General features: G+C 62.5%; 1 protein-coding gene across 1 annotated transcript; it reads left to right on the top strand.

Annotated features, from left to right (window-relative positions):
• Positions 1–4206: 4206 nt before the first annotated feature.
• TMEM59L (transmembrane protein 59 like) lies at positions 4207–8475 on the top strand (the record flags this gene model as incomplete). Its single annotated transcript, XM_082298105.1, has 8 exons — positions 4207–4374; positions 5268–5373; positions 5601–5698; positions 7134–7280; positions 7374–7479; positions 7767–7878; positions 7999–8116; positions 8314–8475. The coding sequence occupies 8 exons, from the start codon at positions 4207–4209 to the stop codon at positions 8473–8475; spliced, it is 1017 nt and encodes a 338-aa protein (XP_082154231.1).
• Positions 8476–16915: the final 8440 nt, after the last annotated feature.

Here is a 16915-nt window from a genome sequence, read left to right as displayed (position 1 = left end):
GCCCCCCCGTCCCACTCCGGTACCGGCCCCGGCACCGACCCCGGTATCGACCCCGGGACTGGCCCCCGCCCGGTGCCCGCTGCCGCCGCGGGATGCTGGACCCCCCCAGCCCTCGCCGGGGCCGGTGTCCCGCTCCCCCCGACCCCCCCGGTAGGTGAGTAAGAGCCGCCCCGGGGCCGCCGGCCCACGGGTGACTCACGCGCGGCCGCCGCGGACCCTCCCGCGCCCCCGGGGCCGCTCTCGCCGCTGAACGGGGCCCCCCCGCCGCGGCTTCCCCACGCTCCAAGCGCCTATAAGACCTAAACCCCTGTTATTACTTACTTTTGGGTTGAAAACAGGAATATCATCCCATAAATCCCGATGTTTTCTGTCGAATCCATCATCTCCGGGCTTCTCTCCTCGAAACCCCAAAAAAGTGGGAAAAGCACCCCAAATGGCTCCAAGTCCCCCCAGACTGGGGCTGCGTTTGTCCCCAGGGGTGGTGGCACATCTGGTTGTGCCACCAGCATCGGGGCCAAGCCACCCACTTGGGCATCCTCCAGTGTCCCCCCCCCCATGCCCCCGGCCGGGGTCTCGGTGGCACCGAGAGCTCTGCAGACCCCCAGACAGGTCACAGACCCCGGGACAGCAGGTCCTGGTCATGGCAAGGCCACTGTCCCCACGTGTGGCGTGTCCCCAGCTGGGAGGAGCGGGGACACCATTCCCTGCCGGGAAGGTGGAGGGTGGCAGGGGACACCTGGGTGGCCGGGGGTGCCCCACGGATTCGGGGTGGGGGGAGCCGGGGGGTGACACTGGGTAGGGCTCCGAGGTGTTGGGCACCAGCAGGGATCGCAGGGATTAGAAAACACAATAAGAAACGAGAGGCGGAGGGAGCCCAAACAATGCCTTTTCCCATCGTCCTGTTTTTTGGAAGCTTCTGAACTGTTTCTGTTGAAATTTCCCAAAAATGTCAGGCTCCGGGAGCCACCCAGCCTGAGAAACTTCAGCTCCAGCGGCCGCAGTCTGGCCGAGTGAATCACGGCTGCCCCGGGGGCTGGCGGCCGCCCGCGATCCCGACCCACCGCCCGCGTCCCCCCGGGAAGCCACCCTGGGACCGCAGCCAGCGGTGGGTGCTGCGGGAAAAGGAGAAATTCCCCCTCTGGAGCTGGAGCCGGGAGCTGCGGCCACCCCGGCTGCCCACCTGCACTGCCCAGACCCTTCCCCCATCTGTTTTCTCCATCTCTGGCCAGGCTCCTCAGCTCGCACCCGGAATGTGGGATTTAGCGGAGCCAGGGATGGGGGGGTTCCCGGGGAGGGGCTGACCCCACCCTGGTGCTGGCAGAGAGGACGCGGGTGACCTGAGGAATCATCAGAAGGTGGCTTGAGGCTGTGCTTGAGGTACAGGGGGAAGACGGGGGGACAGCGGTGTCGGGAGGAGAGCGTCGGTCCCCACCGGTGTCACCTGGCACATCGCGGGGTGTCACCCCAGCTGGCACAGGGACATTTGACCTCCCAGCTCACAGCAGCACCTGTGGGATGGGGACAGGCTGCGGGACAGAGCGAGCCCTGAGCGGTCCCCAACCCCGGGCAGTGCCAGGGTGTGGCGTCAGGACCCGTCCGGGAGCAGCCGGAGGTGACTGAGCCGCTCTCCCGCGCTCTGAGTCAGCAGCGGCCGGTCAGCGGCAGCTGTGGTCAGCGCTGCCCTTTGACAGTGACCTTTAAAGCTGCTCCCTCCGGCCCACGAGCCGCCGCACTCACAGGCACCGGCCGGAGGCAGGATCCAGCCCGGACCCCCCCTCTGACCCCCGGCCCGGGCTGTCGGCGTCAGCACGGGGGTCCCCCGAGGCCGGCGGGTCCGGCTGCCCCCCCGGCGTGGCTTCGTTCCCAGGGCCTCTCTGCCCCGCTGCGGTGCAGGATCTGGCCATGGGGCCCAGCTCCCTGCCACAAACTCTCTGCTCTGCCCAGGCGGGACGTGACTCCCCCCAGATGGACCCGGCTGACCTTGGTGACATCCCCAGAGCCGCTCTGAGCATCCTCGGTCCAGCTTCCCACCAGCCGTCACCTTCCCGCCACCCTCCGTCATGTGTCACCAGGGCCCTGAATTAATCTAATTACTTGATTTCCCAGCCAGAGCTCACTCCATAAAATCCTTGGACGCAGACAGCATCTGGCTCAAGGGCCAGGGTGTAAAAAACAAACAAGAAAAAAAGCCCAAAACCCCGGGAAAAGCGGGAGGAGAGGCGCAGTGGAGCTGCCTCGACTGCCTGCATCCTTTTAAAGTGACCTGGGGGAAAAATAAAGAGGCAAGAAATGCAAAGAATCCAGCAGGCAGAGTTTGCTTTCTATTCCTCTCAGTCACATTTCCACATCCATGGGTAATTTATAACCCTCTTAACCCCTTCCCTGCCGCCCCCCCAGCCTTTCCCTCCAGAGCATCCTCAGGGTGGCCGCACCTTCCCGCCTCTGTTTGCTTTGGGAAGCACAAAGAGTCCCGTGACGGAATCTGAGGAGCTTTGGAGGAGGGAAAAAAATGTCAAGAGGGTGCTTGAGCACGAGGGATGGGCTCTGCAGGGCTGGGACATCGAGTGAAGGGTCCTCTGCCCATGGAGGGGACCGTGGGGACGCCCCAGCCAATGTGGGGGGAGCCTGAAGCCTCCCGAAAGGCTCCGAGGGAAAAAATGTAGATCAGTAGTGATAAACGCGAAAGGCATCGAGTGTTTCTGGAGAGGGGAGGAGGGAGGGCAGCAAATATTTGCCAACTTGGATGGTTTTGCCTGAGAAAGGCTTTTTTTCCCGTGGAAAGGTGAGCGCATGGAGCGCGGGCAGGTGCAGCAGGAGCGATGCCCACCGGCCATCCCATCCGGAGCATCCCGGTGCCCCCGGGGGTCCGGGGCTCTGTCCCTGCCGCCGGTGGGAGCCCCACCTGCGGCGCGGTGCTGTGATTTATGGTGACAGCGCCCAATCTATCCCATTTTCTCGGCCATTCGTCACCGGTGCCGGACCCGGGGCCGGGGCTGGCGGGGCTCCAGGAGGGGGAAGGGGAGCGCAGCGCCCTGGCAGCCCCGCCGGCCCGGCCGCAGCTCATTTTCTGCCGGCCCTGCTTTGATTAATAAGATGAATAAGCTGGCGGGGCGAGGAGAGGCCCCGCTCCCTGCTCCCGGGGGGGCACGGGCTGCGCTGCCCCAGCACCCCCGAGCCCTCTCTCCCTGCCCCAGGGCATGGAGCACCCCTCAATCCTCAGCTGGGACAGGGAGACCCCCCCTTCCCCGCGCTGGGGTCTTGCCATGTGTTCCCCATTAGAGCCGGAGGTTAGCGAAGCCCCCAGCCCTCCTCCTCCTCCTCCCCCTCCTGGGCCTACTTTGGGGTGCTGCCGTAAATAAGGGGCACGGGTGAGGGGGGGCACGGAGGGAGCGGGGCCCAGGCGGTGCCTTTGATGTCCTTTAAACCCTGGGAGATCACGGCTGTAAATTTGGGGTGTCAGGGAGAGCCCAGCGCCAGTCGGGGGGGCCCTGCAGAGCGAGGGTGAGGACGGGAGGCATGAAGGTGACTTGGGGAGTCCTCGAGGACACAGAGGGTGGCACAGTGGGGTCTAACACTGGCTGGGGACCCTGGGGACAAGGGGCTGATCCCCTCCTGAGGGGATGGTCCATGTGGGTGGCACCAGTGCCAGTGTGATCCCGGTCCCCAGCCATCCCCTCAGTCCCCCTGCCCTCCCCAGCCCCTCTGTGCCACGGGTGTCAGGGTGGCCCCCAGTCCTGTTATGTCCCTGCACATCCCCCGGTCCCCCTGAACCTTCCTGCATCCCCCAGTGCCCCCCTTATTCTGTGGTCTCCCTCCACCCTCTGGTCCCTGGGAATCTCCTGGTTCCCATGTCCCCTTTGTCCTCCTGCATTCCCTGGTGTCCATGCATCCCCCAATTTCTGTGCATCTCTGGTCCTTGGACCCCCTTGCCCCTTCTCCTGCATCCCGGGGTATCCCTCATCCCCCAGTGCCCGAGCATCCCCCATCCTCCCGCACCCCTCGTTCATCCTCCCCTCCCGGTGCCGGTGCCGGTGCCGGTGCCGGTGCCGGTGGATCTGCGGCAAGCTGCGGCGGCTCCCCCCGCCCCCGGCTCCCCCCGCCCGGCGCACGGCGCGTCACGGCGGGGCCGGCGGCGGCGGCGGCGGCGGCGGCGGCGGCGGTGGGTGCGCTCGGCTCCTCTCCGTTCCGCTCCGCTCCGCGCCCGCCATGGCCGCCCCGGCCCGCCGGCCCCGGGCCCTGCTCGCCCTCGGCCTGGCCCTTCTCGCCGTCGCTGCCGCCGCCGTCGCCGCCACCGACCCCTTCTCGCCGCAGCTGGGAGACACCGGCGGGTGCCGCGGGCAGTGCGGCCGCAGCCTGCAGCGCCGGGCCGCCGCCGTGAGTCTGGGGCACCGGGGCACCGGGGCTCGGGGAGGGCACCGGGGGCATGGGGAGCGTCAATAGCATCGGGGGCACCAGCAGCATCGGGGGCACTGGGAGCACTGGGGGTACTGGGAGACAGCAGGGGCATGGGGAGCATCAGGAGCATCGGGGTCAGTGGGGGTACTGGGGGCATGGGGAGCATCACGGCACCCTGGGAGCACCAGGAGCATCGGGGGCACCGTGGGGGACACCAGGGGCACCGGGAGTATTGGAGGGGACCGGGAGGAATGGGGGCAGCAGGGCCACCAGGAGCAGCGGGGACACCCGTGACAGGCATCTGTGCCATGCAGCCCCACACTGGGCCACCCCCTCGTGGGAGCAACATGGGGGGCACCGGGGGAGGCACCGGTGATCTCCTGCAGCACCTTTGGGGTGCCCCCAGCGAGGGCATCCCCACTGCTTTGGGGTGCCCGCAGCGTCACCCGTTTGCCCTGAGCCCGCACATTTCTGGTGACCCCTGTGTGGGCTCTGTGGGCCCCCCACACCCCCTCAGTGTGTTCGCAGCCCCCCAAATCTGTACCCCCCTCCCAGAGCAGTGCACCCCCACCTCCTGCCAGCCCATGCCAGGGCCTGGATGGTGCCAGCAGAGATGAGGGAACCCTGCATGCCCTCCACAAGGACTTGGCCATGTGCAAACCCTCCATGGGGAGCACCCGGGGGCCGCGGGGCAGCTCCCCCTCCTCTGGAAACTCCAAATTTGGGGTGCCAGCCCTGAGCAGGGTCCTGGGCGGGGGCGGCGCTGCCCGGTGCCCCCCAGCTGGGTGCGGGGGGCCGCGTGAGGGGGGGTCCGGCGCAGCCACCGGGCTGAGCCCGGTGCCAGCTCCACGCTCTCCTCCTCCTCGCCGCAGGATGCTGTTCTCAACGCCTGTTACCGGGGCTGCCGGCTGTTCTCCATCTGTCACTTCGTGGATGCGAGCGCCGAGCTCAACACGACCAGAGCCGAGTGCGAAGCAGGTGAGAGGAGCCGGTGGCCGAGCGGCCCCCGCGCCCCAAACGCCGTCCCGGGGGGATCCCCACGTCCCACCGGGAGCAGTGTGACACCCGAGAGCCTCCGGAGCGTCCCGCCCCGCTCAGCCCCGCAGCGAGCGGGTGCAGAGTGACACGTCCTGGGTGTCAGTGGGGAGGGGGTGGGGGTCCCGGGGACTGAGCACCCCCTAACCCTGAGCTGTCCTCTCTCCCAGCGTGTGCTGAAGCCTACGGCAACGCAGAGGAGCAGTTCGGGTGCGTGACTGGGTGCCACAAGCAGCTGCCCGAGGTGGAGGAAAGCAGGAAGGAGAAGGTGAGGGGAGATGGGGAAACTCTTCCTCCCACAGGAGCTCAGCACAGTCCCTCCTCTCCCTCAGGATGGGGGACATCCCTCATGTGCAGCCCATCCATCCCTCCAACCATCCATCCATCCCTCCATCCATCCCTCCATCCATCCATCCATCCATCCATCCATCCATCCCTCCATCCCTCCATCCCTCCATCCCTCCATCCACCCATCCACCCATCCATCCCTCCATCCCTCCATCCATCCCTCCATCCATCCATCCATCCATCCATCCATCCATCCATCCATCCCTCCATCCATCCCTCCATCCACCCATCCATCCATCCATCCCTCCATCCATCCCTCCATCCCTCCATCCATCCATCCATCCATCCCTCCATCCAGGTGGATGGGAGCTCCAGATGTACCAGGTTGATCCATACCACCACCAGCTGCTTTGTTCCAAGTATAAAAAGCAAGTTAACTGGGCTGGACTGGGCTCAACTGGGCTGGACTTGGCTTGGGCCAGGCAGGGCGACCACAGGGAATTCCCAGGGCGAGAGGATCTGACCAGGGATCGTGGCAGATTCCCCCAGTTTTGATTTGTTATCCTTCCCAGCAATTAGCAACACTTTGTCCTCCTACATTTAATTAATTCAGCTTTTGCCCAATTAATTAAATCAGACTTTGGCCCAAGGAAGAGGCTTTTGGCTTCATGCACGTGCAGGCAAAGATGAACCCGCGCCGTAAAAAGAGTGAAAAGCTCTTTTGAACAACCACTTTGCAGCCTGGTTTTAAGACCTTCCCACTGTCTGATCCCATTTCCCAGCCCCTCTCCACGGTCAGGGATGAGCATCTGGGAGTGACCGGGGGTGACAGGGAGGGCCCTCACCCCCTCCACCCACCCAGAGCATTTTTCCTCGGGTTCCCAGACGAGCAGGCAAAGCAGATTTAGCATAATAATTAGATACAGAATCTGACCTATTTATTTCCTGTTTGCTGGTTTGACCGTGCAAGGGGCTGTCGGAAAATGTTCAGAGCCAGTGGCAGGGAGCAGCCAAGCGGATTCCAGCAGGGATGCTTTAAAAATAACAAACTGCCGCGACGGCCAAGAATCCAGGGCACCGAGAGGCTGCCAGGAGAGGAACGCCCTCGGCATCGCGGCTGCTCTGCTCCCATTGTCTCTGGCAGAGCAGGGTGATCCCACCCCGGAGGGACGGTCCTGGGGCTCGGTGATGGCCCCACAGCTGGGTGGTCACTCCAGGGACCACAGCCCTCACTTGGTGACCCTCCTGGGGCTGGACCATGGTCCTGGCACATCCCTTTCCACCCCTGGGAGAAGCAGGCTGAGCCCAGACCTGAGCACCCAGCTCAACCCAGCCACGACCTCGGGGTGCGACGTTGCCCGCCGGGGTGGGTGACGAGGGGACAGCGGTGACGCGATGTCCCTGCTCCTTTGCAGACCCTGGAGCTGAAAGCACCGTCATTTTCCATGTTGGATTTGGTCTCCACCTTCTGCAACGACATCGTCAGCTCTGCCCAGAGCTTCATCTCCTCCACCTGGACCTTCTACCTGCAGGCGGACGATGGCAAAGTCGTGGTGTTTCAGGTGGGGGTGTCCCCAGGACCCTCTCTGAGGGCTGCCCAGAGGGGTGGGGACCCCCTTCCTCACTGCCTTCTCCCTCTTTCCCTGCTGACCCAGTCCCAGCCTGAGATGGAGTATCCAGCACCCGAGGCACTGGAGATGCAGCCAGCACAGCCGGGACCGGGATCGGGATCCAGCCCTCGCATCCCCCAGCCCCACACAGGTGCGGGGGGGTCCAGGCTGATGGGAGAGGGTTGGGAGCGTCCGAGCCCTCCTGGCTCCCATCCATGTCCTCCAGAGCTGAACAAATTTCCCTCTTCTCGGGTCTGATCAGCTTCCCACACCCCCACCCACGCCGGGGGAGCTCTTGATGGGGCCCTGCTCCATGAAGCTGCTGGGATCCTCTGTGCCCCTCAGCGGGACCCCCATCACGTGCTGGCAAGGGGATGGCGATCATGGTGGGTGTGCCCACGTGGGTGCCCAGGTTCAGCATCGCCTCTCCCCTCCCAGGCCCGCGGGCAAAGGGGGACAAGCCCCCCGTGAAGGAGCCGCAGGGCAAAGCCAAGGCACACCCCCCGGAGCCCCCGCAGCAGGAGCACGACTTCCTCGGCTGCATGTCCAAGTAGGTGGTCTGGGACCTGCTGGACGTGGCAGAGCAGATCCCCCCCAGCCCCATTTCCCACCCCGTGCCCTGCCATAAACTCGTCCCTTCTCTTTGGCGGGGGGTGGTGGGGTGCTACAGGCGCTCGGGCCTTCCTCGCTGGATCCTGGCCGCCTGCCTCTTCCTCTCCATCATGGTGATGCTGTGGCTCAGCTGTGCCAGCCTGGTGACCGCCCCCGAGCAGCACGTCAAGACCCAGGTATGGGGTGAGCACAACCCCCGGGGTGCCGGGGACACATGTCACGGCTGCGGGGGACATTGCCGTGTTTGTGGTCCCCAGTCACCATGCGGGGTGTGAGGTGCATCCACAGCCAGCGCCGTGGTGTTCCCTGGTGGGGGTGAGGGGGTCCTGCCCCCTGCTCCGGGGCTGCACGGTTGTCTCTGCCTCTCTTCCAGCCTCTGAGCATCAACGGGGACAAGGAGTACCTGGAGGACCTGGATGGCCCCGGCACCTTCCCCCTGCCGCCCGTCATCGCTGTCACTCTGTGCCCTGCACACGGCGGGGAGGACGCGGGGCCGCTGCCCCTCAAAGTCGACCTGGACAAGACCATCCTGTAGCGCTCCCACCCCTTCCCACCACCTCCACCTCCCTGTCACCATCCCCACGGCATCGTCCCGACCCTGCTCCGCTGCCCCTCCGGCTGTCCCACGTCCCCAGCTCCCAGAGGGGCACCCCTGGGTCCGGCTGGGTCCCGCTCTCCTCCCCAGGCACGGCCGCTGTGGAGGAGGCTCCAGGAGCCGGGCAGCGGCTCTGCCTCCTCCAGGGATGTTCTGTTAGCTGGGATCCTGGCTTCCAGAGCCAAGAGGGGAGCTGCCAGAGCGGGGAGGCCGGAGGGAGCCCGTCCCCGGAGCGGGACTCTCTGTCTCCTCCCGCCCGGAGCCGCCGGGGCCCCGCAGCCCTCCGGGCATGGGTCCAGCGCTGGGCAGGAGGGAGCCGGCTGCGGTGGGGGATGGAGAGTGTCTGCAGCCTTCTGAGCTTTGGCTCGGCACATCCCCGGCCTCCCACCTTGGGCTGAGCCTCCGAGGCGCCGGCCCCGGCCCTGGGAACTCCCTTCCGCCGGCCGGAGCCGATTGCCTCGGGGAGCCGAAACGTGGCGAATGGATTTGGCGTTGGCAGCCGGAGACAGGAGCGGATCCCGCCGCCTCCGTGCCCACGCGAGCACCCAGCCGGCTCCTTCCCGGAGCTGTGGAGGGGCCCTGGGATGGCTCCTTCCCTTCCCTGCTCCGTGATGCCCTTGGGGAGATGGCCCCGGTGCCAACAAGTCGCTGGTGGGACCAAGCAGGGGATGAGGCGGCGTTGTCCCGGCTTCAAGCTCGGACAGGAGGTGGGAGCTGCTGGGACGGCTCCATCCTGGGCTCGGCATCCCTGCCCCATGCTGGGAGCAGCCCGCGGGGCTGTAGCTGATAGCAGGACCCGGTCTCTGTGTCCCTGGGCTCACAGTGCTGCCCTGGAAGCGGGCGGAGGGACCAAGAACGGCCCCCCTTAGCTCACCCTGGCACAGCCCCTGGGCATGGAGGGGTCCCCTCCCTCCCCATCTGCCCCCCATTCTCCACCACTCGATTTCATGCATCGTTCCGTGGTTTGATTTGCACCGGCCTGTGGCTCCTCGGCCCCCGGCGCCCCACGGGGACACCCCTGTGCCGGGAGGGTGTCGGTCCCGCCACCCCCGTGTCACCTAACACGTCTGTACAGATTAACTTATTACCCCCGACTCCCTCCCCTGGGATTTTGGGCTCTCTCCGTGTGCCGGTGGCTCCCAGGGGGCCGTGGTGTGGTGGGACAGGGGGCTCTGGTCCCCGTCCCCACCGGTTTTGTGCTGCTCCGTATCACTTTCACCCATCCAACATATCCGGGTTTGGGGAACCGGGTTGGGGGGGGGGGGCGTGGGGGGGGTCTCGTGTCCGTTTTTGGGGTCCACTTTTCGTTGTTGCTTTTCGGCCGCGTGTGAAGCTCGGTGCAGTCTGTGATGTTCCGGCCACGGCAGCTCTCCCGATCCCCGTGACGGAGCTCCAGGGAAAGGACGGCCGTGGAGCCCTCCCGGCCTCGCCTCCAAAGGGCGAAGCCAGACCTGAGCTGGGAGGGGGAACAGAATAAAAGGTTTGTACCAGAGCTGGGCGAGTCGGTGGCTTCATGGGGTGCTCGTCCCTGGATGGGAGCAGGTTTGATCCCCCACACGGGGCCGGCAGGAGGGCATGGGGCTGTTCCCGTTCTGGAAACTGAGCCGGGATGAAACCTCTGGCAAAGCGGAGAGAAATCCCTGCTGGGCTGCTTGGACGTGGAGCAAAGCTCCTCTCTGCTGCTGGGTTGGGAGATTCAGCATCAAGTGTGGGAGGAGATGCTGTGGGAGCTGCCAGCAGCACCCGTGGGTGGGTGGGCCTGGTGGGTGCTGAGGGTGGGCAGGGGGTCAAGCACCCCAAAACATCCCCCTGCGAGCTGCAAGGAGGGGACAGCTGGGAGAGTGTCTGCAGCAGCAGGGAGGGCTCCATGCACACGGAAGGGTTGCGAAAAGAGGGCATTTCCCACTGAAAACCACCCGTGGGCACCATTTCGAGGAGGGAAAGTGTCAGTTGGGCCATGCACAAGTGTCACACACCAGCGTCACACACCAGCGTCACACACCAGCGTCACACACCAGCATCACACACCAGTGTCACACACCAGTGTCACACCAGTGTCACACACCAGCATCACACACCAGTGTCACACACCAGTGTCACACCAGTGTCACACACCAGCATCACACACCAGTGTCACACACCAGTGTCACACCAGTGTCACACACCAGCATCACACACCAGCGTCACACACCAGCGTCACACACCAGCGTCACACACCAGCATCACACACCAGCATCACACACCAGCATCACACACCAGTGTCACACACCAGTGTCACACCAGTGTCACACACCAGCATCACACACCAGTGTCACACACCAGTGTCACACCAGTGTCACACACCAGCATCACACACCAGTGTCACACCAGTGTCACACCAGTGTCACACACCAGCTCACACGCAACGCCCGGGGGCTGGCATGTCCCACCTTTCTCCCCCGGCGCGTGTTTGTCCTGGCACGGTGCCCGTGCCCACGCCGCAGCCGAGCTCTCCCGTGCCAGGCACGGCAGGACAGCTCACGCGAGGGGCTGGAGCCTGGCTCGCAGCACTTCGGTAGCTCAGCAGGGTCCCGGCCTCGGAGCCAGCGGCGGCGCGGGGCCCCCGAGGAGCCGTGGCTGGCGCTGCCTCCGCCGCCTGCTTTCCCCGGGATGCGGAGCCAGGGATGCAGAGGTGCTGGGGATGGATGCCGGGGTGCTTGGCAGGAGTCACGGCCAAAGAAGGATCTCCAAAGGCCTGCTCTGCTCCCTGCCAGCAGGCTCCGCTGCCGGAGCACGTCCCCTGCCTGTCCCTCCATGGGGGGTGCGATGTCACCCCCTCACGGGTGCTGGAGGGGAGGGGACCGTGGCACAGGGCTCGGCACGATGGGGACAGGAGAGGGTTTTCCCTAAATGGAGTGGAGAGGGTTGGTGTTCCCGGCTCGCTGCCTGTGCGGGAGGATGCTGCGGGCAGCCTTGGCCAGAGTGGGAGGCAGAGTGGGTGCCCTGGCCGCATTTCCCAGCCCACAGTGGGATTTGGGGGCTTGCACGGTGTCCTCAGAGATGCTACAGGGTGAGCAGAGGGGCGGCAGGGCAGGATAAGAGGCAAGGGCTGAGAGATGGAGCCCAGCACTGAGCAGCTTTTGAGGTGGGCACAATCTGATGACTTGGGGCCAAGAACCCCTGGGCCAGGCCCAGGCCACCGAGTGCCCCTCAGTGGGCAGGGACACTCCTCAGGGGGTGTCTTTCTGTCACAGTCTGTGTCCCCCACCACGGGCTGGTGCGAGGGGAGGTGGGAAGGCCCTAGATCGGTGCAGACAGCTGGCAAACCCTGCCCGCCGCGGGCAGCGGCTCCGAGCGCGTCCCCTCCTGGGATGGGAGCCGGGCTGCAGACCGTGGACAAGCTCCTCGCCTTTAAACTGGAGTCAGATTCCTCACTGCTGGCTCGGGGTGCAGGAAACTGTGCCCAGGAGCAGGTGAGGAGGGACCCCACTCTAACGAGAAGGAGACGCATGAAATTCGCTGGTTCCACTCCCCCCAGCAGGCAGCCGGGGGCTTTTCCACCCGACGCCTTTTCCTTCTCACTCCCTTTTTTACTTTTTCACAGGGGAAGCAAAATTCGTGCTGTGTGGCCCCATCAGCCACGGGCAAGCCAGGCTGTGGTGGAATCACACCCTCCAGCCCACGGTGGTGGTGAGGGCATGGGGGCACGCTGAGCCTGTGCTGGGTCACGTCCTTGGGGCGAGCATTTGTGTGCCCACACTCACACCCGTGTGTCCATCCTCATGGCCTCGTGTCCATCCTCATGTCCTTCTGTCCACACTCACCTCCATTTGTCCCCATGTCCAGCCACAGCTCCACAACCAGTCCCAGATGGGTTGCTGGGAGGTGTTGGTCATGCTGTGGCAAGAAGTAGCTTCAAAAAGTGGGAAAAATCCAGCAAATTTCCCCCCACACCTCCACCACACACCCCCACCACACACCCCTGTGGCATCTCCCTCCTTGGCTGTGGCTCGGTCTCCGTGCCAGCAGTGGGTGCTGAGGGTTGTGGGGGTCTTGCCAGCTGCATTTGGGGTTGACAACGCCCTGGCTGCTCTTGCTGGCTGCACTGGGCTGCTGTTGTCCCCTCCAGAGAATCTCAGCTGCCGGGAGCTGGCCTGGCTCCACCAGGCTCACACACTGCAGCGGAGGAGCTGGGCCAGGCATGGATTTCCCTCCCCTCCTGCCATCTGCTCCTGACAGTGCTGTTTGTCCCTATTTCTCACCCCATTCCCCTGTGCCTCAGGAGCACTGGCAGCTCCTTGTCCTGGAGCCCTGGGCCGTGTCCCTCTGGGATGTCTCTGCTCGGGAAGAGCACTGGGGTTCTTGGGATGCCTCAGAGGGCAGAAATCCCAGGACTGGGTCAGCAGGAGGGGAAGGACTCCGAGATGTCCATGTGCCAATGTCCCTTTTCATGATTTGGGACCAATCATCCCCTTCCCACTTGCATTCCAGGGAGATGCTGCAGGACACAAAGAGGTTGGGGAGAGGTTTCTTATTCTTGTCTTGCAGAAGGAAGAAGGGTCTTCCATGAGAATCCCCAGTCGGGGTGGAACAGCAGGTTTGGACCTGCAGGGTTCTTGGAGGTGATGGAAGCAGAGCCTGGGCTCCTGTCTCAGCTGGGAAAGGATATTTTCCAGCAGCTCCAGCTGCCCCTCCCTGCTCCTGGCCCAGCTCCTGCCAGCACACGGCTGTGATCCTGAATTCCTGACCAACACACAGAGCTGTAAATTCAGTTTTAACCCCAATGGAGATAAATCCCTATGCAGCGATGGAGCAAGGATGAGGAAGTGGGATGGGGAACTGGACAGGAGCAGGGATTCTAATTCTCCATAGAATCGTGCCTGGAGCCACCACAAAGCCCACCTGGCCTTCAAAGATGGAAACCTCATGGTGCTGCCGGAATCAGGCAGGGAAACACCGTGCCAGGGATGGGAAAACACATCCATGGGCTTCCTCTTCCTCTCCTTCCTATGACCTACCCCAACAAGCTGGAGCCGTGGGTGATTCAACAACAACAAAACCAAACGAAAAACAATCTCCTCGTGCTAATGGGATTGGTTCTGTCCCTACCACGCACATTCCAGCCCGGCTCGAGGGACCGCTCGGGGGGCGGGGGGGAAGGGGAGGATAATGAAGCCAAATTATTCCTCCGTCTTCAAATGTCAGAGTTGAGTGCAGTGCCGCTGGCCGGGCCTGGCACAGCTGCTGGGCCCTGGCGCTGCCGTGGGGAAGTGGAGCACCCTCGGAGCACAGCCAGGGACAGGCATTTTCCATTCCCTGGCCTTCATTACTTCTTGGAACGCAGGCCCCGCTGGCCGGGCCGCGAGGGGCTTCGCTTCCCTGCGTGTTTATTCGCGCGGCCGTGTGTTCTCCTGCCAGGTGAGGAGTGCAGCCAAGCTGGTCAGGGGAAGCTGGGATGTGTGGCTGTGGTTTGGCTGGGTGGATGGCAACCAGGCTCCCCAGTGTGCCAGGGTGGTGGTGCAGCACTTGCTCCCCCCTGGAGCCGTCCCTGGTTCCGTGCTGGACACGGAGGGGACCTGGTGGATTGTGGCCTCGCTGCGGTGCCAAACGGTGCTGGGAATGGCCAGTGCTGCCAGCTGAGTGGGAGCCAGCTCCTGCAGGAATCAGGTCTCCATGTGGGAGTGGAAGGAGCCCAAGATTCCTGCAAGAAGGTGTTGGTCCTTCCCCCAGGCCGGACCCCATGTGGCTCCACGCTCCGTGTCCTGCTCATTCCTGCTCCTCCCGCTCGCTCGCCAGCACAGGGCACAGCATTCCCACACTCCGTGTTTCATCTGTGCTGGATAATGCTGCTCCACAGGGTGGGTGACACTGCCTGGGGGTGGAATCCATCCCAGCAGGGAAGGGATGCTGCTCTCCCAGTGTGTTGTGCCAGAGGTGAGCTCCTTGTGTTGGATTGGCTTTGAATTGGGGAACTGGGATCCTGCAGGGCTTGGCTGCATCCCGGGATGGTGGGAGCCTACAGAGCTCATCCTGAGGGACTCGGGTATCCCACATCCCTGGGAGTCCCACATCCCTGGGAGTCCCACATCCCTGGGGGTCCTATATCCCTGGGGGTCCCACATCCCTGGGGGTCCCACATCCCTGGGGTTGGTGGCCGCTCTCCACCATGGAATTCTCTGCAATCCTGGCAGTGCTGGTGCTCCAGGGGAAAGGAGAGGATGATCCACCTCCATCAGCCTCCAGGAGATAAAACATCTCCATGGGGAAATGTGACCAAAGGGGCAGGATAAAAGGGAGGGAGAAAGGCTGGTGCATCTTCCTGGCACAGCAGACACACCCCAGCCTGCATTCCCAACCTTCCCTGGGCTCACACTCTCGCCAGGATTACACAGGGATTAGCAGGGAGCAGTGGAGCAGAAATCCAGAGGGAATAAAACCAGGGAGAAGCACTGGCACTGAGAAACCCCAGCACACCCTCTGGGCAGGCAGGAGATGGAGCTGGGATTTCACCAAGGAAGAGCGAGGGAGGTCATCGCAGCCTCCTCCACAACAAGGGAAAATAAAGCAGCCAAAAATCTAACAAGAACTGGGAAAAAAACCCTGTGCTGGGAAAAAAATCTAACAAAAATTGGAAAAAAACCCTGGATGCTGGTGCTGGGAGCTGTGAGGAATTCCTGCTCCTGAGGAGGATGAAATGAGGAGGTTGGAGGGAAAGGCAGCGCTGCCAGCTCATGATTTTGTCATTACTCTCCCAGTGTTGGCCGTGGATTTTAAAGCCCAGCTGTGGGAGCCGTGGGATACACAAGAGCTTGGCTTGCAGCAAAAGGTACATGGAGAGACCTCATGTTTTGCAAGGGGAAAAACAAACACAAAAAAAAAAGGTGAAAATATGACTCAAATACATCCTGAAGGCTTGAAATCAAGATCAGAAAGAAGAAGAATGTAAATAGTTTGGAGTTTATTAATTTTCTTTTTTTTTTAACCCAGTCCAGTTAGAATTGTGATTTTTCAGGCAGACCACTGCTCTCCACAGTAGGAATTCCAGGCTTTTCCAGGCCTGCCTGGATATACTGTGTGCATGGGATAAATATATTACAGTTGTGCGAGTCGCTCAGATTGCTGTGCTAACACTGGTCATAAAATTCACCTTAGATATAAGGCAGGCTGCTCGGGGAAGGGGGCTAAGTGCACTCAACAAATAACGAAGAGAAATAAAAATAAATATCAAATGGCCCATAAAATCAAACAATAATGGTAACTAAAAAGTCCCTGGATTTGCTGCCAGAGGTAAAATCCCATCAGCGATATGAAATAACAAGAAATGGCCCCCCTTAGTTCCTTCTCCACATGACACAAGTCGGAACGCCTGGTCACCAGAGTAGTTATGGAATACATCTTCCTTCCAGGGGCTTATAAATGCATTTTTCCTGCTTTGAGAGACCTTCTGGGGTTCAGTTTAACTGGGATCTGGGGAACATGTGAAAGGCATTTACGGCATCCAGCCCAGCCCCGCTTTTCCTGCAGGAGAAGCAGAGGTGTGACATTCACAGCTCCCACCTGGGATGGAGAGGGCCACAGCCCTTTGTGGGACAGAAATAGCTGCACTTAAAATATCAGGGTGGACCTAAAAATAATAAAGGGAAAGCGTTTGTTTCAAGGCTTTTACAGATCAGGTGAGGAGCAGCTGAGGGAGCTGGGAAAGGGGCTCAGAGGGAGCAAAGGAGGCTCAGGGGGGACCTTGTGGCTCTGCACAACTCCCTGACAGGAGGGGGCAGCCGGGGGGGAGTCCCAGGGGACAACAGGACAAGAGGGAATGGCCTTGAGTTGCACCAGGGGAGGTTCAGGTTGGATATTGGGAAAATTCCTTCATGGAAAGGGTGGTCTGGCCTTGGAAGGGGCTGCCCAGGGAGGTTTGGAGTCCCCATCTCTGGAGGTGTCTAAGGAGCTCCTGGACGTGGCACTCGGTGCTCTGGGCTGGGGACAAGGTGGGGATCAGTCACAGCTTGGACTCAGCGGTCTTGGAGGTCTTTTCCAACCTAAATAACTCCATGATTCCATAAAGTGACCCCTGGAGAATGGGGGAGGTGTCAAGTGAAGCCAAGCTGGAAGTGGGACAACCATGAGATGTTTGGAACACCAGAACAACAAAAAGAGCACCCCTGGAGCAGGGGGGAGAGCTGGGTGGGAGCTCCTGCAGCTCCAAATTCCAGCAGGGACAGGGGATGGAACACCAGGAGGGTCCATCCATGGCCTCTTCCCGTGCTGACATCTCCTCCTCTGTGCAGGTCGTGTCTAAAATAACAAGGCCCCGAGGTCCTGGCCGGGGTCTCCGTGTGCTGCAGCAACACAAATAGCAAATTAATAAGTACTGCTTCCCTTGCTCCCCAAGGTTTTGCAAGGC

This window comes from Coloeus monedula, assembly GCF_965178545.1.
Source record: "Coloeus monedula genome assembly, chromosome: 27".
NCBI classification, from domain to species: Eukaryota; Metazoa; Chordata; class Aves; order Passeriformes; family Corvidae; genus Coloeus; species Coloeus monedula.
Note: the sequence above shows the minus strand (reverse complement) of the source record. Positions and strands in the feature narration are given on the sequence as shown.